The sequence below is a fragment of the Phacochoerus africanus genome, chromosome 3 (genome assembly GCF_016906955.1).
Source record: "Phacochoerus africanus isolate WHEZ1 chromosome 3, ROS_Pafr_v1, whole genome shotgun sequence".
Lineage (NCBI taxonomy): Eukaryota > Metazoa > Chordata > Mammalia > Artiodactyla > Suidae > Phacochoerus > Phacochoerus africanus.
This window is the reverse complement of record NC_062546.1, coordinates 15,002,532-15,023,856: the sequence shown is the minus strand read 5'-3', so window position 1 is coordinate 15,023,856 and position 21,325 is coordinate 15,002,532. Positions and strand designations below refer to the sequence as shown.

General features: G+C 56.4%; 1 protein-coding gene across 2 annotated transcripts; it reads right to left on the bottom strand.

Annotated features, from left to right (window-relative positions):
- Positions 1-106: 106 nt before the first annotated feature.
- On the bottom strand, positions 107-20,901 carry ZNF335 (zinc finger protein 335). 2 transcript variants are annotated; one of them, XM_047770978.1, is made up of 28 exons: positions 20,810-20,901; positions 19,880-20,130; positions 18,210-18,450; positions 17,099-17,176; positions 16,551-16,856; positions 16,330-16,458; positions 14,926-15,072; positions 12,634-12,886; positions 12,364-12,541; positions 11,571-11,683; positions 10,722-10,740; positions 10,474-10,590; positions 10,317-10,393; positions 10,073-10,233; positions 8,967-9,199; positions 7,979-8,072; positions 7,758-7,852; positions 4,106-4,365; positions 3,088-3,199; positions 2,626-3,003; positions 1,849-1,991; positions 1,616-1,770; positions 1,393-1,496; positions 1,222-1,299; positions 947-1,030; positions 792-857; positions 627-708; positions 107-536 (listed from the first exon to the last, which is right to left on the bottom strand). In XM_047770978.1, the coding sequence occupies exons 2-28, from the start codon at positions 20,078-20,080 to the stop codon at positions 409-411; spliced, it is 4,032 nt and encodes a 1,343-aa protein (XP_047626934.1). In that variant the 5' UTR covers positions 20,081-20,130; positions 20,810-20,901; the 3' UTR covers positions 107-408. The 2 variants fall into 2 exon arrangements, with proteins under 2 accessions (XP_047626934.1, XP_047626935.1); XM_047770979.1 differs by lacking the exon at positions 20,810-20,901 and having other exon boundaries at positions 16,330-16,455; positions 19,880-20,738.
- Positions 20,902-21,325: the final 424 nt, after the last annotated feature.

The window sequence follows — 21,325 nt, the reverse complement described above, 5'->3', positions numbered from 1 at the left end:
GTTCCTGGGCAGCCTCCACCTCACTCCCACCCTCGTGGGCTGTAACAGGCTCCTTCTGCTTCCCGTGTCCTTGACCGGTTCAGGCTGTAGCAGCATGTGGACAAAGTGAGCTGTGCAGGGCTGGACTCCGGCCCCTTTATTGATGAGGGACCAGTGGGTCCATCCAAACAAAAATAAATTTCTTTCCCAAAGCCTGCCTGCAGGCTGGGACACCCAGCATGTCCTGGCTGGGCCCCTTGGCTGTCCCCTAACCCCAGCAGCACAGGTCTGGCTCCCCAGGAGTGATAGGATGCTGGCTGCTCAGCTATCTGGAGACCCCACGTGGCGCAGGCAGGGAGCTCGCAGGGGTCCCCCACCCCCAGCAGGGCTGGCCCTCCAATCCGTGTTCTGCGTCAGGGCCCCTGGGGCTCAGTCATCGGTCAGGGTGATGACGTCGTACTCGATGCCCTGGTGCTGCAGCTGTTGGATGTGTTCAGGCACTGCCTCCTCTGTGCCAAACAGGCCTTGGGCTTGGGCCATGGCAGCATCGGCCACCGCTGCCAGGGGAGGGAAAGGATGGTGAGCCCGAGGCCCAGGTGTTAGGCCTGGCCTCCAGCCCCCGAGACCCTCAGGGTCCAGCCCCATACCTGTGACAGCTGAGTGGGCTGCAGCCTCAAGCTGGGCCTGTGTGACGAGCTGTTGGCCCGGGGACACAGGCACATACTGGATCTGGATGGGAGACGCCAATGAGACATGGTCTGACAGGACCCCTGTCCTTGCCCCTGCTGCACCGGGCTCCCCAAGGGCCTTACCTGGGACTCCTGAAGGAACGAGCCCCCTTGTTCATACTGGATGTGTGTGATCTGGCCTTCCTGTACCTGGAGAGAGGAAGCCAAGCCCATGGTCCTGGAAGGAGGCGAAACGCCCTCTCCCTTCACTCCCTACCCTCGGCCGAGGCCCGACCTACCTGGATGTGATGGCCTTCTGGGACCACAACGTATTCCTGGGGGAGCAGGTGCTGGACTCCGTCCTGGGAGATGATGTACTGGACCTGGGGGCGGGGGAGAAGAGGCAGGTGCCAGGGCCCTGCTCACCAGGAGCTCAGCAAGGAAGGTGGGGGGACACCTCCCATCAGCAAGGGCAGCCGCAAGCATGGACCTGCACAGGGGTGGTCTGGAAAGAACTGACCCTCCCTAGAGGAGAAGGCCAGGTGTTCCGCTGAGGTGGGCAGCAGCTGCTTACCTGGTTATCGGCTGTCACTAGGTGCTGCACCGTCTGACCGTCTGCTGTCGTGATCTCCTGGATGTAGGTGGCTTCTTCCTGCCAGGGCCCAGCCAGCTCTAGCTTAAGATCTCTCCGCACCCCCACCGCTGCCCGTGACCTGCCAGCAGGGCCCCCGACTCAGGCTCTCACCTGATTGGTCACTGTCTGTTCCTGGGCCACGATGATGTGTTCCTGGCCCAGTGCCTGTTGCAGCCGCTCTGGGCCCAGGACCCCGTGACTGGACTGCAGCGCAGCTGGGAAGAGATGGGAGGATGGCCACAGGGGCAGTGGCTCGAGTCTGCCCTGCCCGAGAGCGCTGTCCAGGGCAGTGGCTCGAGTCCCAGTCCACCCTGGGGCCCCAGGGGCTGCTCACTGTGCAACGTGGCCAGTGTCTCGTCATCGCTGTTGAGGATGATGGTCTGGGTGGGGGTCCGGGCCGGGGCCCGTGCGCTCGGGGTCGCCGCCTTCCTGCCATCAGGACTGTGCAGCCGCTGGATGTGGAACTTGAGGTGCCCGTTGCGGTTGAAACTGAGTGGGGGAGGAAGAAGGCTCGGGGCAGCCCTATCCCGCTTGCCCAGCAGCCCCTGCCCACCGCACTGGCCTCACCGCTGCCCGCAGAGGTGGCAGGCGAAGGGCTTCTCGTTAGTGTGGGTCAGCATGTGCCGCCGCAGGTCCTTCTTGTTCTTGGAGGCAAAGCTGCACTGGGTGCACTGGTGGGGCCTCAGGCTCGAGTGCTGTGCCATGTGGGCCTGCAAAGGGGCAGAGTCAGGGCCGTGGTGGCTCAGACCGTCCCCACATAGAACCACTGGGACCCCTGACCTCAGCCATAAGGTCTGGAGCTGCTGGGCGTTGAGAGGGAAAAGCCATGGGCTGTCGTAAGGCCCCCAGGGAAATCCCTGTCCCTGCTCAGCCAAGGGGGCCTCTGAAGGGAGGCCCCACCCCCCCACCCCACAGCTGCCCTGCCCATTTGGCACGTGGTTGGATCTGAGGACAGTAATCCCCACTGATGGCCGCTGTGCCATCAGTGTCCTGGCAGCCTCATGTCCCTAGCTGCCTCGAGCCACCACCCCTCTGTGCTCTGCTGCAGGCCCAGCTCAGCCGCCACCTCTGTGCCGTCCCCCTCTGCACCCCAGGCCCAAGTGACTCTTTCCCCGTCTGTGCTCTGCCGGGCGGTCTCAGTTCACCCTGGGGACACTGTCAGGTGTATCCATGTCACCTGGTTTGTTTCCTCACTGGGCTGGGCCCCTTGAGGGCTGGACCTTGCTGAGTTATCTCTGACCCCAGCGGGGAGCTGGAAGGCCTGGCTCTGGGGGTGGGGGTGCACAGCAAAAGGTCTGGAAGCAGGAGGTCAAACTAATACTTGGGATGTCGGGGAGCACCTACCCGGACCTCGGGCCACTGGCGAGCACTGAAGGAGCAGTCGGGGCACTTGAAGGCACTGGGCCCCGCGTGGGCCCGCTTGTGACTCTCCATCTCAGCACGGCCAGGGAAGGCCTCGGCACAGATCTTGCAGGAAAACTTCTTTGACGACGCCGTGGCTGAAGATGGTGGCGAGGAGGGCGCCACGAGGCCCAGGGCTTTGCTGGCTGCAGGAGGGGGGGAGGCGGAGCCCTGCGGGTCCCCTACCCCGTGGGTCCTGGCTGGAGATGGGGGCTCAGGACCGCTGTCTCTGGGCAGCCCCCCACACTGCAGCAGGGGCCACTTGGCTCCAGAGGCCAGGGCATCTGGGCTTGGGAAGGAGATGGAACCATCTGCAGTCAGCTGTAGAGAGATCAGGGTACATGAGGCGCCCAGGAGGTGGGGGGGGAGGGAGGGGAGTGCGGTGGGAGTGGACCTGAGCCTCACCTCGATGTGGTGCAGCTGGGTCCCGTCCGCTGCCATAATGAAGTGGGTGCCAGCTTCTTTCAGGGTGTCATTCACCACCACGGCCTGGGCTGCCTCCCCTGGGGGCTCCTCGCTGTGGACAGAGGAGGGGAGGGGTAGGGCAGCATCCCCGAGAGGATGGAGGGCCACAGGAGTGCCCTTTCCCAAGGACGTCATCCACTGAGGAGTGACTGTGCCAGAATGGTCCCCGATTTGAATCCTGGCTATGCCCTTTACCAGCCAAACCTCCACTGCCTCTTCCATAAATGCTGACCACCTGTCCAGCTCCAAAGCTGTCACCCCCTGCTCCTCGATGGGCCTGGCAGGGGTGGGGTGCAGCAACAAGGCGAAGGGCTCCAGGACTCCAGCCCAAATCTGGCCAAGCGGGACAGGAGGAGAGGCAGGGCTGCCAGGACCCACGGTCCAGGGTCCAGGGGTAGAGGGCCGCCAGGGCTGGCCCAGGGACCTGGCTCCCACCCAGCTGGACAGTTTGCTCTTTGGATTCAGGGCTTCCTCAGGCTGCCCAGGGGTCGATGAACATGGAAAACAAACATTTTTGCCCCAAACTCGCTCAGTGTGGAGGAAGCCAAGTACAGCTGCAGGGCCTCCAATGTCACTAAGGAACTGGAGCTCGTTCCACAGGCCAGAACTGAACACCACCTCAGGTATCATCCAGGACAAAGAGCATGTGGGCTCTGGAACCACAGGAACAGGGTCAGATCTACCTCATGTCTGACCTTTGGCGAGTTACTTAACTTGCCTCCTCATTTGTAAAGCAAGGCAAACAGGAATGGTTCAGGTTGAATTCATGAACGACAAGTGGCTGGGACATCTTTAATGGCCAAGATCTCCTGGGAGGGATGTGACTCCCTGACAGCCCATGTATTAGTTTGACCTCCTGCCCCCAGGCTTGGGTGGGTGGGGTCCTCATCTGACACCGCCCCCACCCACAGCATACCTATAAATGGCTAAAGGGGGTCTTGCAGGTAGTAGGTCTCACCTGTAAGGTGTTCCAGGAGCTGATGAACCCTCCTCCATGGTGGGTGCTGTGATGACACTGTAGCCAGCCCCGCCAAATGGCCCGGGTGCCAGGGTGATCTGCCGCAGGTCAGGGGGGCCCAGCTGGCTCTCAGCGGCTGCGCTACCCCCCGGCTCTGCCATGTGGAGAGTTACCACTTGGGGAGTGGCACCTGCTGGGGAGGGCTGCCCGACAGGGGCTGCCAACTCTGCTTCCACGTCCTCCGACTTCACCACAGCCACCTGCAACGGCACCAGTAGGCATTCTAAGCATGGTTTGTGGCAAAGGAACTTGCATTCAAGGCCCTTTCCTATCTCAGGGCCTCAAAGCTCACCCAGACTCTGGCTGGACTCTGTGCCACTGCCACTCATTTGCACAACCGCCATTGGGCATTCCCGGCAACTGGAAAGAGATTTAAAAAGAACAGCCTAGTGCTCCCAGGGGCACCGGGTAGTTGCTGGAGACATTTTTGATCATCACAATTGGGGGTGGGGGGCATATGCCTCGGGCACCCAGGGGGTAGAAGCCAGAGATGCTGCCAAACGTCCCACGATGAGCAGGACAGCCCCCCACAATGAGGAACTATCCAGCCCAAAGCCAAGGTTAAGAAATCCTGAGATAGAGGAATAAGTGGCAAATAATTTAAGGAAAAAAAAAAAATAAAGCCAGAGCTCTATCTCACATCTTACCCCCAAGTCTGCTTCAAACGAATTAAAGGCTAAAATGTAATAAAAAAAAACCCCTGGAGATATATTAAAAGAAACTGTAGATATTTTTATAACCCTTGGGTATGGAAGATTTTCTTAAAACAAAGGAAGGTGCTAAAACCTACAGCAACACGAACCATAAAAGGAGATCAGAAAACAAACTGGCAGGGAATGGTATTTACAATTCGTATCACAGGAGTTCCCGTCGTGGCTCAGTGGTTAACAAATCCGACTAGGAACCTGAGGTTTTGGGTTCAATCCCTGGCCTTGCTCAGTGGGTTGAGGATCCAGCGTTGCCGTGAGCTGTGGTGTAGGTCGCAGATGTGGCTCAGATCCCGCGTTGCTGTGGCTGTAGGCTGGGAGCAACAGGTCTGATTAGACCCCTAGCCTGGGAACCTCCATATGCTGCAGGAGTGGCCCTAGAAAAGGCAAAAAGACAAAAAAAACCCAAGAACAAAACAAAAACAATTCATATCACAGATTAAAGGTGAACCTCCCACATATACAAAGAGCCTTTACAAAGTGATGATAATAAAAAGACTAATAATTTAATAGAAAAATAAATACAGACACAAACAGGTAAGTCAGAGGAGAAATAAAACGGTCTATCAACATACAGGAAGAGGTTCGATCTCACTTAGGATCACAGAACTGTACCTGGAGCCATGGTGTATACCTCGTGTACCTCATGACACGGAAGCGGTTCAGCGAGGCGGTGGGGACGCGCACTCTAGTGGCGCCCATGTAACTGGCCTGTCTTTGAAGACGCTTCATACCTTAGGACCCCCATGGATTCTACTCCCAGGAGGTTTTGTTTTGTTTTTTTGTCTTTTTGCTATTTCTTGGGCCGCTCCCGCGGCATATGGAGATTCCCAGGCTAGGGGTCCAATCGGAGCTGCAGCCACCGGCCTACGCCAGAGCCACAGCAACGCGGGATCCGAGCCGCGTCTGCAACCTACACCACAGCTCACGGCAACGCCGGATCCTTAACCCACTGAGCAAGGGCAGGGACCGAACCTGCAACCTCATGGTTTCTAGTCGGATTCGTTAACCACTGCGCCACGACGGGAACTCCTGTTTTGTTTTGTTTTTTTTTTAAGACTAAAAAATGTGTTTACAAGCACCTCCATGAGTTAATGAAAAACTGGAGACCACCGACTCATCCAAGGACTGATCAAACAAGCTTTGGAACCCCTACGGCGGAACGACACAGGGGCAGTGCGGGCCTGGGCGCACTTTGGGCTGCAGAGGGTGGACAGGAGGAGGGTGCCGGGCTAGACCAAAAGCCAGTTCAGACCCACAGGCACAGGGTGGCCACGGAGCTAAGACGAAAACTGAGGGGTGGGAGGAGCACTGAGGACCTGCACCTGCACCTTCTGAAGAGAATATTTTTTTTCTTTTTCTGCTTTTTAGGGCAGCACCTGCAGCACATGGAGGTTCCAGGCTAGGGGCTGAATCGGAGCTGCAGCCGCCAACCTACACCACAGCTCATGGCAATGCTGGACCCTCAACCCGCTGAGGGAAGCCAGGGGTCGAACCTGCATCCTCATGGATACTAGTTGGATTTGTAACCTGCTGAGCCACTCCCTGAAGAGAACATTTCTCAATGTTCAAGTTTCACGAGCACATGCTTTACAACGGAGACAGAAGCAGAAGACTGCTGTGCCTGTGGGAATCCAGCACACGACAAAGGGGATATTTCCAACCACGGGGCCAAGTTAAAGGACCTGACCTACTGCACTGGAAGATTTTTGGAAAAAATAAATAAGGTTAGTCCCCTACCTTTCTGCATCCACCAAAAGTAAATTCCAAGTGGAATAAAGATTTAAGTGTAATGGAGTTCCCGTCGTGGCGCAGTGGTTAACGCATCTGACTAGGCACCATGAGGTTGCGGGTTTGATCCCTGCCCTTGCTCAGTGGGTTAAGGATCCGGCATTGCCGTGAGCTGTGGTGTAGGTTGCAGATGGAGCTTGGATCCCGACCTGTTGTGGCCCTGGCGTAGGCTGGCAGCTACAGCTCCGATTAGACCCCTAGCCTGGGAACCTCCATATGCCACGGGAGTGGCCCAAGAAATGGCCAAAAGACAAAAAAAAAGATTTAAGTGTAAAAAAATGAAACTCTAAGAAGAAAATACAAAAGAATGTTTATATCATCTTGAGCTGAAGGCGGCCTTTCTAAGGATGATATCATAGGCAAAAACTATAAAGGACCAATTTATTTAACTATCTAAAACTTCTGTATTCTCCCAAACCCCACAAACTAAACCTATGAAGAATTCTAGGTCCGACAGCGGGCTTCCTCCTCCACAGAGCCCTGCCCCTGGCAGCACATCCCTGTTCCAAGGTCCTGGAATGTATCATCTCAAACCACAGCCTACATTTTTTCAAGAGGCTGGGAGACAGGAGGTGCTAATGAGCCTCTGGCCTCAGGGCAGTGCGGCAGTGTGTAGGGGAGGGTGAAGTTAAGATGAGGACTTGGGGGTGGATGTGCTGCGCCGGAGGTGCACAGAACACATGAGAGGTCTGGGCTGGGGAGGCCTTGGGCGCCTTTGGGCTGCAGAGGGTGGACAGGAGGAGGGTGCCGGGCTAGACCAAAAGCCAGTTCAGACCCACAGGCACAGGGTGGCCACGGAGCTTAGACGAAAACTGAGCAAGAACGGGGTCCTGGAAGCCACGGGGAGGTGCTTCCTGCTCAGCATGGTGGGGTCACTGGTGACTCCGGAGAGCAAAGCGGGAGATGCCCCGCCCTTCCTGGCCTCCCTGCACAGCGGCTCCCCCTCCTCTGGATCTGCCTCCCACTAGCTGGGAGTTCCCTGAGGGCAGGGCGCGTCTGCTTCATCGCTCTCCTCCATCACTCATCTCCTCTGCGTCCAATGCAGAGCTGGCCCCAAAGGAAGCCAGGCCCCGCGAGGAGTCCTGGCAGCTCACCTGCAGGGCCGTGCCGCCCAGCTCCCGCTGAGCGCTCATGTTCAGCAGCAGATCCAAGGCTGTCTGTGTGGCCATGGCCGTTGACTCCTCGGCTCCTGGGTCAGGTGGGACCTGAGCCTTAGAAAGGGCTGGAAAACTGGCACCCACTGCTCCGCCTCCCCACCCTCCGGCCCCCAGCAATGAAAGTCTGGCCCGTGCTCCCCACCCTCTCTGGAGCTCACCTTGCTGGTAGATGATGGTGGCACCACCCAGGGTGTCAGAACAGAGCAGCGGGGGGCTCCCGGGTGATTGGAAAGGTGCTGTCTCTGGGGGGATCTGTGGGGTGGGAATACGGCCACGTGTGACAGGGGGCAGCTCAGATTCAAGTGCATGTACCAAGCACCTCCTCTGTGTCAGACATCTTACATCTGCTGGCTTGTTTCACCTTCACACGAGAACCTTTCAAGGTTTTTACCAGCTCAATGTAACAGAGGAACGAAAGTCAAGGATCCTACAGCTAGTGAGTGGCGGAACTGGGACTTGACCCCCAGCCCGTCTGACTCCAGAGCCTCTCTGTCTCCTACCAGCATCCTGCAATGGTCCATCTTTGGGGGCGGGGAGAGTCAGGCAACGTACTCAGCCTCAAGATTATTTCTCAGCCTCCCTTGCAGCTAGGTAAAGTGTGGCCATGTGATTATACAGGAGCTTCCGGTGAAGTTCACAAGGAAGATAAGACGGATAAATGGCAGGCATCCTTTGTGCTCTTCCCCATTCCTTTCCTGCTTCTTGCCTGGGATGTGGCTAGGAAGGCTGGAGCTCCTGCAGCTATACTGGGACCATGAGGCAACCACAAAGCTGGCAGTCAAATGCCTTGGATGACTGGGAAAAAAATTATGGCGAGCTTGGTCTCTGATGACTGACCATGGAGCTGCCAGCCCCGGGCAGCTGATCTTTGGACTTCTTACGAGAGAATAATAAACTATACCACAATCAAGCTACTGGTATTTCCGTTCTCTATCACTAGCACTAGAAAGCCACCTGCACTCTAGGCTTAGGCATGGCATATCCATGACCCCAGTTACTCTTAACCACAACCCAGAAAGGCAGGGGTTATTTCATTACATCCAATGTGCAAGTGAGGACGCTGGAGCTGGGAGAGGTGGCAACATGCTGGCATCCTGGCCATGCCCACAAGCCCCTTCTGTCTGCTATCTGCCTGGCTGACCTTACCTCAGGAGGTCCTGGGGAGCTAGGCAGTGGTCCAGGGGCCGCACTATGCTGCTGCTTCAGCTCCTCAATCTGCTGCAGAGAGAAGAAGGGGCGACGGCGGGAAGGGGGCTCCTCAGGATGGCGCCGCCCCCACTCCTCAAAGCTGCTTGCATGTCGGCACCGTACGTGCAGGCGGAGATTCTTCTTGTGCCGCGTGCTGAAGTGGCAGTACTCACAGGCAAAGGGCTTGGCCCCTGCAGGCACATGGGTAGGGATGCTTGGGCTTGCCCGCCCCCTCCAGGAAGCCTTCCGTGACCCCAAGGACCTCTCTAACTGATCCACTCCCAGTGATGTGTCCCCAGGCTGAAGGAAACACACTCTGCTCACGCCGGTGCGCCAGGGCCGAATGGAACCGTGTCTACTCTCTGCACTCAGCCTCCCTCGGAGGGCTTATTTTCAAGGTCACATGACCACACACTCTCTTATGAATCACTTCCCCCAGTAGCCAGGAATCTGCCGAGGGTGCCCGTGGCTGCTCCCTTTCTCCATCTTCCCTAGTGTGCCTGCCACAGGCCGAGCCACTAAGGAGGAGAAAGAACCGACTTTTGCTGTCCATCTTCAGTGGGCCAGAAGGTGATGGGGCTGAGGTCAGGGCCTGGGTAAGATGTGTCTCAAGCCCCAGCGGCCAGCAGACACAGATCGGGGAACAAGTGGAACTCACTTTCATTTATTTTTTTTGGCCATGCCTGCTGCATGAGAAAGTTCCCAGGCCAGGGATCAAACCTGTGCCACAGCTGTAACCAGAGTCATAGCAGTGACAATGTCTGATCCTTAACCTACTGAGATACCAGAGAACTAGAGAACTCACTTTTGTAACCACCACACACGGTCGGCACTTCTGATTCCCCACTTTCATAGATAAGAAAGACTCAGAGAGGGCAACTGACTGGCCCCAGGCCACACAGAGAAGAGTTGGCAGAGTTGGAATCCGAGCTGAGATGAGAATGACAGTCCCAGAGGGGACTTCCTGGCAATAGGAGGGCTGAGGCTGCCAAGCAGGAGGAAGATGACAGAGCTGAGCCTCCAACTGGGGGCCACGATATGCTGAGGGGTGGGGCTGGCCTGACCTGTGTGCTTGACAGCCACATGGGACAGCAGGAAGTCCTCTCGGAAGGTGCGATAGGGGCAGAAGTTGCATTTGAAGGGCTTGTCGCTGACATGGGACAGCTGGTGATTCAGCAGCGCTTTCTTGTCTTCACAAACAAACTCGCAGAACTCGCACTTGAACCTGGAGGTGTTTAGAGGGGAGAAGGTCAGCGACAGGGTGCAGTGGGGGGTGCTGCAGCCCCAGGGGCCTCCTCTGGGATGTACCTGCGATTGGCGACAGCCTGGATGTGCGTGAGGAGGTGCATCTTAAAGGTGTAACGCTTCTTAAAGGACTTTCCACACTGCGGGGGGTGGGCTGAGTTAGATGGGGGATCCCCTGGGCAGAACCCTCGTCCCCACCCCTGCCCTTGACCCCACCCACCTTGTCGCACATGTGGGGCTTCTCTGTGCTATGTGTCTTCATGTGCTGCGTGAGTCTCTTCTGCATGGGGTACACACGGCCACACACAGGACAGGGGAAGGAGCTCAGCTTCGGGGTCTGGGAAGGTACAGAAGGGGTCAGGTGGAGAGAGAAGATGGGGGTGGAGGGTGGGACCTCGCCCCCCTGCCCCCCACCCCAAAGGCAGGCCTTAAGCAGGCTCCCTTCCTGGGCCAGGGCCCCAGACTCACCGGATCTGGCCTCTTCTTCCTGGGGGAAGAGGCAGGGGAGTTAGATCATCACTTCCCAAGCCCCCCCCTGACCTTCTCTCATCTACCAGACGCAGTCCCAGCCCCCATGCGAGCCCTTCTCTTCTAAGAGTATTTCCCCAATTAGACTTTGCTGGGGAAACCGCCAAGAGGTGCTCCGTAGAAAAGCTCTGCAGTCACCTAAGTCTGGAACAGTTCACTCTCTCAGTCAAAAAATATATTTGCATTTTAAAGGCTCTGAGAAGTTCTGCAGGAAAAAGCTGTTGAACCAGGTGTTCGACCTGGTATCACAAATCTTATTCGGACACAGAACTGCCCCTCGTTTTTAAATTTTTTTAAAGAAAACCTATAAGCATCTTGGAGAGCTGGCTTTCCCACAAAGTCAAAGCCATCATGGATCCCCGTATCCGACCTCTGCTCACAGAGCACCCCCTGAGAAGCTAACTCCTTCCCGGAGCTGCAGATCTAATTATCATTCAATGAGTTATCACCAGGCCCCGAAGGACTTCTGTCCTTCCACCTTCTTGTCCTAAGTCCCCCCATCAGAGCTGTGAGAGATGGAGTGTGGCCTTGGAGCCTGGAAGAGCTTTAGATCATTTTCTGAGCCCCTTTAGGGACAGTTTCCCTTAATCACCTCAACAAGGACTGTCCTCATTTCACAAAGCTCCAAGCAAGAAAGAGACGAAATGAAGGGCCTCAAGACCCTGCCGCTGCCTTATTCTGAGCCAAGTGATCTGGGATGAACCGCCCAGCTTTTCCCGCATCTGTAACGTGCTGCAAACAGGGCTGGCCGAGAGCAGGTTCAGTAAGCGCCCCCCGGCCCCCACTGACCGGTCCCGGCTGTGCACGGCCGCGTGCCGAATGACGTCCTTGCGGTAGACGCTGGTGTAGCTGCATTCGTCACACTTGTAGGGCTTACTGCCCACGTGGTTGAACATGTGCTCCTGGGAGGGGGGTGGACAGAGGGCTGGGATGCAACCTCTCCTCATGCCTACCCGGCCTTGCCTATGGCCTTAGAGCTGCCCTTCCCCACTGCACTCTGGGACCCCCTCTCTGATGACAAGGTTCCAGAGGACTTCCAGGTCTGGGTCCCTGTCTGCGGGAGGAAGTCCTATGTACAGAAAGCACAGGGCCGTCTGCCCCAGGTGATCCCCACAGCCCCCAACGGCCAACTCTGCCGCACTTTGGCCAGGCCAAGCTGCAGGGTCCCCCGGTCAGTGAAACGAGACTCTCGACACCTGCGACCTTGTCAGGCTGCTTGAGAATGAAATCAGAGCACCTATCAGGCCTGGGTACCGACAGATGCAGGCTGCTGCAGGCCCATAGGACACTCCTGGGGAGGTGATAAAAGGAACCCTTTCCTTGAGACATGTTACTGCCACCTCCTGGAAGACTTGCTAACACACTGAACTAGATTAGGGCGGGTTCACTGCCATCTGCCAGATGTGGAGCTGTGATGGCATCATGAGGTATGTGGCCTGCCCACCTCCCATTCTCCTGTGCACCTGCGGCCCAGACACGCGCCCAGGGACGGGGGGCAGGAGGGCACCCGGGGGTGCCTTCTCCTCCACCCAGAGTCCCTTCTACCCCACCCTCCAGCGCCTTCCGCTCCCCTCTGCCGCACCTTGAGCGAGGACCAGCGGCGGGAGCGGTAGCTGCACTGCAGGCACTTGAAGAGCTGGGGGTCGCCGGCCTCATGAGAGTTGACGTGGAAGCGCAGGTCCTCATGGGACAGGAAGCGGGAGCCACAGATGCGGCACAGGAAGGGCCGCAGGAGCGGTTTGGGAGACTTGTAATAGTACCTGCCAAGAGGGTGTCGAGGAGAGGTCTGGCTGGGCTGGGGGCCTGGCTGCCCACCCCCCACACCCCCGGCCCTCATCTCTGCTCCCCGTACTTGCGGTATTTCTTGCCCAGGAAGCGCCTGGAGGGTCGACCCCGGCGGCGGGGCGGGGCGTCGGGCTCGTCCTGGCCAGAGGGTGCCGCGTTCTCCGCATCTGACTGGCTCACACCAGGCTCCACGGGGGGTCTGTCGGCCTTGCTCAGGGCCACCAGGCGTCTTGGACCCGAGGAACTGGGCGCCTCAGGGTCTTGTGGCTCTGGAGGGCTCTGTCCACTCAGGGAACTCACTAGAGGCTCTCCTTCCACACCTGCCACGGACACACCAGGACAGATGTGGACACGTGTGCCCGAGGCCAGCCACACCACCCCCACCCCCAGTGCCGTCAGACCCAACCTCCACACCAGATGACAAGACAGACAGCCTGTGATTAGAGGACACACGGCTGCTCCTACAGCTCCAACGGGACAGTGTGGAGCAGCAGTGAGACAGCTGGTACCACCCAACCAGGAGACCTGCTTGTAGGCTGAGCTCTGTCACCAGCTTACCATGTGTCCTCAAACAAAGCCACTCTCCTGAGTCTCATTTCCCTATCTATCATACGGAGATAACTGTTGCTCTAGGGACTTCAAAGGAACATCCTAAGGTCTAGGGAGCAATAGTGACACTTAAACACTGGTTTTCCTGAGGGAGGCCACGTGGCTGGAGGGGAGGGGAGGGAAGCCATCACGGTACACACCGCTGAAGTCCCTGCAGTCTGGACCACCCGAAAGGGTTACCTACTCAAAACCACCACGGCACCTCGATACAGTGTTTCAAAAATTGGAAAATGATATGCTATAGGCCATGCTGGTAACATCTTGTTTCTTTTGGCTGCATCCACAGCATAAGGAACTCTTGGGCCAGAGACTGAACCTGGGCCACAGCAGTGACAACACCAGATCCTTAACTCACTGGGCCACCAGGGAGCTCCCTGTTTCCTGATTGGGGGCCAGGTTATTCAGGTGTGTTCATCTTGTAAAGATTCACTCAGCTGTGCACTCTGGGTTTGAGTGCTTTTCCACACATATATTTCAGTAAAAAGTTACTTTTAAAAGGAGACTGGAGTTTCCACTGTGGCACAAGAGGATCGGCGGTGTCTATGGAGGGCTGGGAAGCAGGTACGATACTCAGCTGGCAGAGTAGGTTAAAGGATCCGGTGTTGCTGCAGCTGCAGCATAGGTCACAGCTGTGGCTTGGATCTGATCCCTGGCCTGGGGAACTCCAAACAACAAACACGCAAAACCCAAAGAAAAAATATTTTTTTTAAAAAAAGGAGCTCCTTGGGTCACTATGCTGTACAGTAGTAGAAAACTGACAGAACACCGTGAACAAGCTATAATGGAAAAAAATAAAAATCATTATTATACATATATAAAAACAACTATTGTGAACAAAGTCAACTATACTCCAATTAAAAAACCCTGTAAGTGTTTTATATTATAAAGTCTTTAATGATTTTTAGAGAATAGATTGTAAGTTTTAAATGAATAGTTGTCAAAAGGTGAATGATTTCCATCTTAAACAATCAGGTAACAGAAAAGATTAAAAAAAAAAAGGAGATCCCGCTTTGGTACAGTGGGTTAGGAATCCAACTGCAGCCACTTGAGTCACTGTGGGAGATGTGGGTTCAATCCTCAGATCTGACATTGCCAGGGCTGTGGCGCAGGTTGCAGCTGTGGCTGGGATTCAATCCCTGGCCTGGGAACTTCCATATGCAACTGGTGCAGCCATTTAAAAAAAAAAAAACAGAGAGAGAGAGAAACTAAAAAATATACCGCACCCCCTCCAAGTGCATGTAGAAAAACCGCTACTGTGTTTTGGTGTCTCTTTAAGCCTCACAACAATCCTAAGGCGCAGGTGCTATCACCTCCATTCATAATAAGGGAGGTAAAGTAACAAGCTCCAGGTCACACAGCAGGTGGCAGAGACAGCACTCACGCCCATGGTGGGTCTTTCCTGTCCCTGGCCTATAAGGCTCCACGTCCGTGCTCCTCGGTCATAGTCTCAGGCCTCAGACTTGTTCTCATTTCAGTAGAGTCTTATTATTTTACTCAGTTCTAAAGGCTCACACTTCTGTGCTATGACAGCTTATGGCTGAAGAGGCTTTTCAGAAAGCTGCTACGGCGTAACTCTCAGGCTCGCTATGGGAGGGCGTTCCTCTTGACAGGAGGCCTGCAGGTCACCGCGGTGGGTCTGAGATGGGCTGCTCTGCATGGCACACTCAGTCCCCAGGCTCCACAGCAGCAAGCAAGGAAAGAGGCCACCTCTGGATCCCACCCGCACAGCCCCTCCCACAAGAAACCTTACCACCAGGGAGGTCCAAGGTCTCCAGGCGGGGCAGCTTCCGCGGACGGCCAGGCCTCCTTCGGGGTCTTGGAGTACTGGGAGCAGGGCGCTGGGGCCGCAGCTGCCGGCCCCGGGGCTCGTCCTCAGCAGGGTTGTAGTCGCTGTCCTCTGTTGGGGTGGCAGGGGCAGCATCAGTCCTGACCTTTCGGCCCTGATCCTTTGCCAGCTTCCCTGGAAAGAGGCCCCTTCCCCATGCCTACCTGCTCCTCCCGTCAAAGCCACCAGGGATGCTGCCACCAGGGATGCTTCCCCCAGGAGGCCCTCCTGATGTCCCCCTGGCTGACAGTGAGCATCCTTCTCAGAGCCCCCGCAGTCCTTTCTCTGCACCTTTTCCTAAGACCTACCATTAGCTCATAGGGCGCCTTTGTGTGAATGGAAAGAAGGGCTCCTTCCTGGACATACTTTACAGCTGCTGTCAGAAAACAGCTGTCAGTCATTCAAGTCTACAGAGTATGACTTTGTATCCACTGCAGAAGCCACTAGCTGTGTGTGGCTACTGAGCACTTGAAAGGTACCCAGGCTAAATTGAAACATAATTATAAAATACACATGGGCAGAGTTCCCCTCATGGCACAGCAGAAATGAATCTGACTGGCATCCATGTTCCACCCCTGGCCTCACTCAGTGGGTTAAGGATCCAGCGTTGCCATGAGCTGTGGTGTAGGTCGAAGGTGAGGCCTGCACCTGGCGTCGCTGTGGCTGTGGTGTAGGCCGGCAGCTGTAGCTCCGATTCAACCCCTAGTCTGGGAGCCGCCATATGCTGTGGGTGCGGCCCTTAAAAAACAAAATAAATAAATAAAATACACATTGGATTTCCAAAACTTAGTGGAGAAAGTAAAAATAATATACCAGTTTTTAAAATAATGATTGCATATTGAAATAATACATGTATATTTTTTTCTTTTATGGCTGCACCCACAGCATACGGAAGTTTCCGGGCCAGGGACTGAGTCCAAGACATAGCTGTAGCAACACGGGATCTTTAACCCCCTGTGCCACTGCGGGAACTCCTTGAAACAATATATTAGACATAATGGGTATACAAAGCATAAAACTGAACTTAAAATTCACTTTTTTCTTTTTTTACTTTTAAAAACGACTACCAAAAGGTACAGGTGTGGCATTCTATTTCTGCCAAATGTGAACGTGACCCTCTTAGACATGTGCTCTTTTTGAGGGCCTGGCCTGTACAGCCGCACACAAACGTCCAGGTCTCAAAGCCCCGACTCCTCTATCTTACGCTGGAGGCACTCATGGCTGAGCCGAGCCTGCTCCTCCTTCCTGGCCCCCCGTTGCGGGCCAGGGACAGCTCAGGATTTGTTGATGTGGGTGTGGGTGGCAGGTCTGGGTGCCGCGGCAGCCTACCCTCCAGGTCATCGATGGCACCAGCATCTACAATGTCATCGTCATCTTCCTCCTCTGGGCCCTCTTCCTCCTGGGTCTTGGCTGAGGGGCCCCACTTGCGCAGACGTCCCTTCTTACCAGCTGCTGCTGCTGTGGGGCATGTAGGACAAGCTGGTCATGCCTGACTCTTGGCACCCTGGCCCCGCCTGGGCAGGCAGTCAGGTAGGCTGCTACCGACGCACCTGGGCGGAAGTGCCGTTCTCGCATGTGGCGCAACAGCGTGGCCTTGGTGCTGCTCCGGTACTGGCACATCTTGCACTTGAACTGCTGCACCACCACCACCTCCATCATGGCCTCCAGGCTCTGCAGGTCCGGCTCCTCGGTGCCAGAACCCAGGGGTGGCTGCACTGGGGAGCTGGGCCCACCCTGAGCCTCCTCAGGTGGCTCCAGGCACGTAGATGTGGATGTGGGCCCATCGGCCAGGGCCTCAATGGCTGCCAGGCTGTGGGCCAAGGTGGAACTGGACATCGGTGATGCCATGGGGGCACCTGGTGAGGGTGAAGGAATCAGAGGGAAGTAGAGGGGAAAACTGGCCATGAGCTACAGCTGCCCCCTCAGGCAGGCCCAGGGATCCTAGAACCCAAGTCCCCACCAGAATAACAGTGGGGAGACTGAGGCCCAGAGCAGTAGATAAGCTGCCAAGATCACACGGTGTGCCTGTGGCAGAGCCGTCCTCACCCACTGCCCCGCCCACTGTAGGGCTCCCTAGGTCCAGCGCCTGGGGTCTTACCATCATCAGGCCCTTGTAGGATCAGGTACTGTGTCGTCTTGGCCCCACTATCCTCAGCACTGGTCACAGTGATGCAGCCTGGGAAGAGATGTGGGGAGATGCCCCTCTGATGACAACTGTCACTGGCCACACTCATCCTGACCCAGCCGTGTGACTGTGCCCTTTTCCCTAGCTCCCGTCCAGGGCAGGGCTGTTGGGACATTTGGTGTGACATGCTGGCCCAGTATCCAGTCCACAGCTGCCTGCCTTTAACATTAAACCTGGAGGATCCTCCTCTTTCCTCTTCAAACTTCCCCAAGGTCAAGGCCTGGCTCCCTCACTACTTTCTTAGGATCGGCTTTCCAGACCATCCCAGGGCTTTGCCAGGTGCTATGGCCCTTACATGCATCATTAATAATAAAAGGTACAATGTGGTCAATCCTGAGCATCAGCTCTGGAGTCGGACTCTCTGAGGTCACGGCCCAACACCTGCTGATGACAGCGGGTACATTAATTTACGTCCCCTGTGCCTCGGCTTTCTCACCTAGACTGTGAGGATGATAATGGCACCTACCTTTTGGGGTTACCATGAGGATTAATGAGCTACTGCCCGTAAAGTGTTAAGAGCAGACGCCATGGAGTTCCCGTCGTGGCGCAGTGGTTAACGAATCCGACTAGGAACCATGAGGTTGCGGGTTCGGTCCCTGCCCTTGCTCAGTGGGTTAACGATCCGGCGTTGCCGTGAGCTGTGGTGTAGGTTGCAGATGCGGCTCAGATCCCGCGTGGCTGTGGCTCTGGTGTAGGCCGGTGGCTGCAGCTCCGATTGGACCCCTAGCCTGGGAACCTCCATATGCCGCAGGAGCGGCCCAAGAAATAGCAACAACAACAACAAAAAAAAAGAGCAGACGCCAGTACAAAGTTAGGCAGTACTGTTTCTATACCGTGTGCATATGCTGCACCAGGCACTATGCTGCCTCGTTAGAACCTCACGTCACTTACTACTGCCCTGAGAAGGGATTATTGCTCCCACATGACAAACTCAGACTGGTAAGGCTAACGGCCTACATCTGCACGGCTGGTTCTGCAGGGAAAGCCCTGGGGGGCGACCCTGGCCCTCTGCGGCCTGACTCACTCTGGATGAGCTCGGGCCCGATGGTGGACTCGATGATCTTTTCGATGGCTGAGCCCAGGTCCGAGGAGGAAGCCGTGCAGTCGGACACCAGCATGTTGGGGTCTGGGAGTGCGCTGGAGTGCACCAGGGCGGGGGGGGCACCCGTCACCCCGGCCACTGGCCCGTGGGAAACAGAGGATGAATCAGGGAGGTAGCCATGGGGCAGCGGGTCTATGCTGGAGCTGCTCTCGGATACGTCCTCCTGGGGGCCAGGAAACAGGGAGAAAGGTAGTTTAGGAGCCACGGATGGGGCAAGGCAGGCCTCCCCCCACCTTGGCCCAAGGACATGGTGAGTGGAGCCACCCACACCCTGAGCCCCATCATGGACCAGTGGGAGAAGCCCTCTTGTCACAGAGCCTTCCAATTACAAGCCCCAAGGTCTCTGGCTTTGGTGAGATACAAGGCTCCACAGCCCCCATGCTCCACCCAACAGCCAGGTGGAGCTGATCTCCCGTCTGAAACGCTCCCTAGCATCACATCATGGCTAACTCCTACTCAGCCTTCTCAATGCCATTCAGCTGGTCCCTCTTCTGGGAAGCTGGCCCTAATGCCCAAGGCCAAGTGAAGACCTCTCCATCCTTAGTGACGTGGTGGCCTGTATCCCCCATCACATCATGGTTCCCAGGTCGGACTCTCCGTGAGGGCTGGGACCACATCTCTCTTGTCTCCTGATGTATCCTCAGGGCCCAGCAGCAGCTGGGCACATGCTAGGTCCATTTCTGCTGAATCAAAATCCCTGGGCCCTAAAGTGAAGGCTATTGCTGTGTAGCTCTATAATGCAATGTCCTGAAAATGATCACCACCTTGCAGACACTGACCACGATAATAGCTGATACTTAGCGACTGCTTACCATGCACTGACCACTGTGTTAATTGTTTAGCACGTATCGAGTCATTTAATCCTCAATAAAATCCTATTGAAGAAGGTATATTTCTTTTTTAAAATGTTTTTATTGCTATTTCCCCAGTACGATTTTTTCCCTACTGTACAGGAAGGTGACCCAGTTACACATACATGTATACATTCTTTTTTCTCACATTATCATGCCCCATCATTAGTGACTAGACATAGTTCCCAGTGCTACACAGCAGGAGAAGAAGGTATATTTCTTCTTCCCACCCTACAGATGAGAAAACTGACAGCTGAAAGTTGGGTTGCCTGCCCAAGATTACAGAACTAGGAGGTGGAAGAACCGGGAGACTATTTTACAAGGTGCTTCCGAGAAAATGTGTGGTAGGAGCTTGCAACAGAGCACTCTCAGCAGCAGGCATTTCTGCTCCGTTTTACAGGAAGAAAACAGGCTCAAAGAGGTCTCCCAGTGAATCAGAGGTAGAGCCAAGACTTGAACTAGGTTTCACCTGCATCTCTAAGAGTGAGGAGAGTGGGTAGTGCAGGAGCTCAGCCCGCAGTCTAGATCTGAATCCTGGCTCTGTGCCTCAGTTTCTTTCTCTGTGAGATGTGGGAAAGACTGATATATGCCTTACAAGGTATGAGAGCCAAAAGAGAAAATTCAAGCCAGGGGCTTGGCACGGTGTCTGGCTCACAACAAACCATAAACAAATATTGGTTATAAGCAAGCCTTGCTGGCTTCCCCTTGGAAGCTGCTGCCTCCCCCCAACGCCGGCCATACCAGAGAGCTGCTACCGCGGTCCGAGCTCTGACCCACGCGGGAGTCGTCGGCCTCCGCCGGCCCCGGGGCGGCCGCCGCGTCGCTGCTGTCGGCCGACACGGCTTCCGAGGTGCCCACACCCAAGCCGCTCTCAGAGGGCTCTTCGGGCTGGCCAGGCCCAGGGGCTGCGTCGCTACTGCTCTCCACCTCGTTCTCTTCCATTGGTTCTGGGGGAGGCCTGACAGGAGGGCGCAGGATCTGGGGCCTTCACTCTGCGAGAAGCGGTGACGGGGGCTGGAACAGGTGGGCCTCCTCCTCGGCCCCGGCCATCGCGGCCCACCCAGCTGCACCCATGCGCCCATTTCGCAGATGCAGAGACCGAGTAGCCGACGGGGCGGGGCTTTCTAGTGTACCGCGAGGGGAGCTTCGGGAAAACAGAACCAGGAAGCCTTGCTTCCCCGTCTCGGGCTCTTTCCCCATCCCCGGGAGGGTCGTCAATGGCGGGTAATCTTGACCCTTTTCTCCTTCCCTCCATGATTCCAGCAGAGTGGTTCACTCTACGGGGCCCGATCAGGCTCAGTGGTTCAGCCCTTTGGTCCCCCAAGTCCCCCCGGGGGAAGGGTCGGTGGTACAGCCCGCAGGCCCCCTGGGTCAGCAGCTTGCTCCCCCCCTCCCCTGGTTCGCGTGCGGAGGGGGCTGACAGCGACGGTCCCGGGGCCTGGAGACTCGGGGCTGTCCCCGGCGCTGCCTGCGCTCCAGGCCCGACGCCATCTTGTGGTGGCGCCGAGTTTCCGCTCAGGCAAGTCCGAGAGCAACTAAAGGGCCTGGGACCCCGGGGCCCTGTTCGGACAGCCCCGCCGGGCCCGGTACCTCGCTGCCGGGTATCCCCGCATTGTGCCCCCACTTCACGGAAGGGTGCAGTGGGGCGACCTGACTCTACCCGACGCTCACCTGACGCTTCCGTAACCGCGTTCCTCCCCGACTCCGGCATCGACGAGGTCGCCATCCTCTTTCCCCCGTTGCGGAGGGACCCATCGGTGTAGTGCAGGCCGGAACTACTTCCTACGCCGGCCCGGAGAAAGACAGGCTTCCAGTGTGCTGGGAGGCGGCCCCGAGGCCTCAAAAGTATACTAGAGCCCTAAGAGAATGTAGGATTTTTTATAGCGCTTAGTACCGGTGGTGGAGTCCGCTATGGTTTGGGGACTACTTTCTCTCACGGCGGATGAATACCTAGTTGTTATGTGACGTCATCCTTGGGTCCCTTCCTTGGGCCGCAGGGCTGGGCGCGGCTAAGGCTGGCCCCACTTCCGGGGGCGTGACTCCCAGTGGCCTGTCCACGCCCTTCCCGGAACAGTCCGAAGGGAGTGAGACTGGCTTGGCGGGAGGGAGGTATCTGTTATGGGTCCTTTCGCCTGGCTTTTAACCAATTACTTTGCATTCTCATCGTACCCAATCAAATCTTTCCCG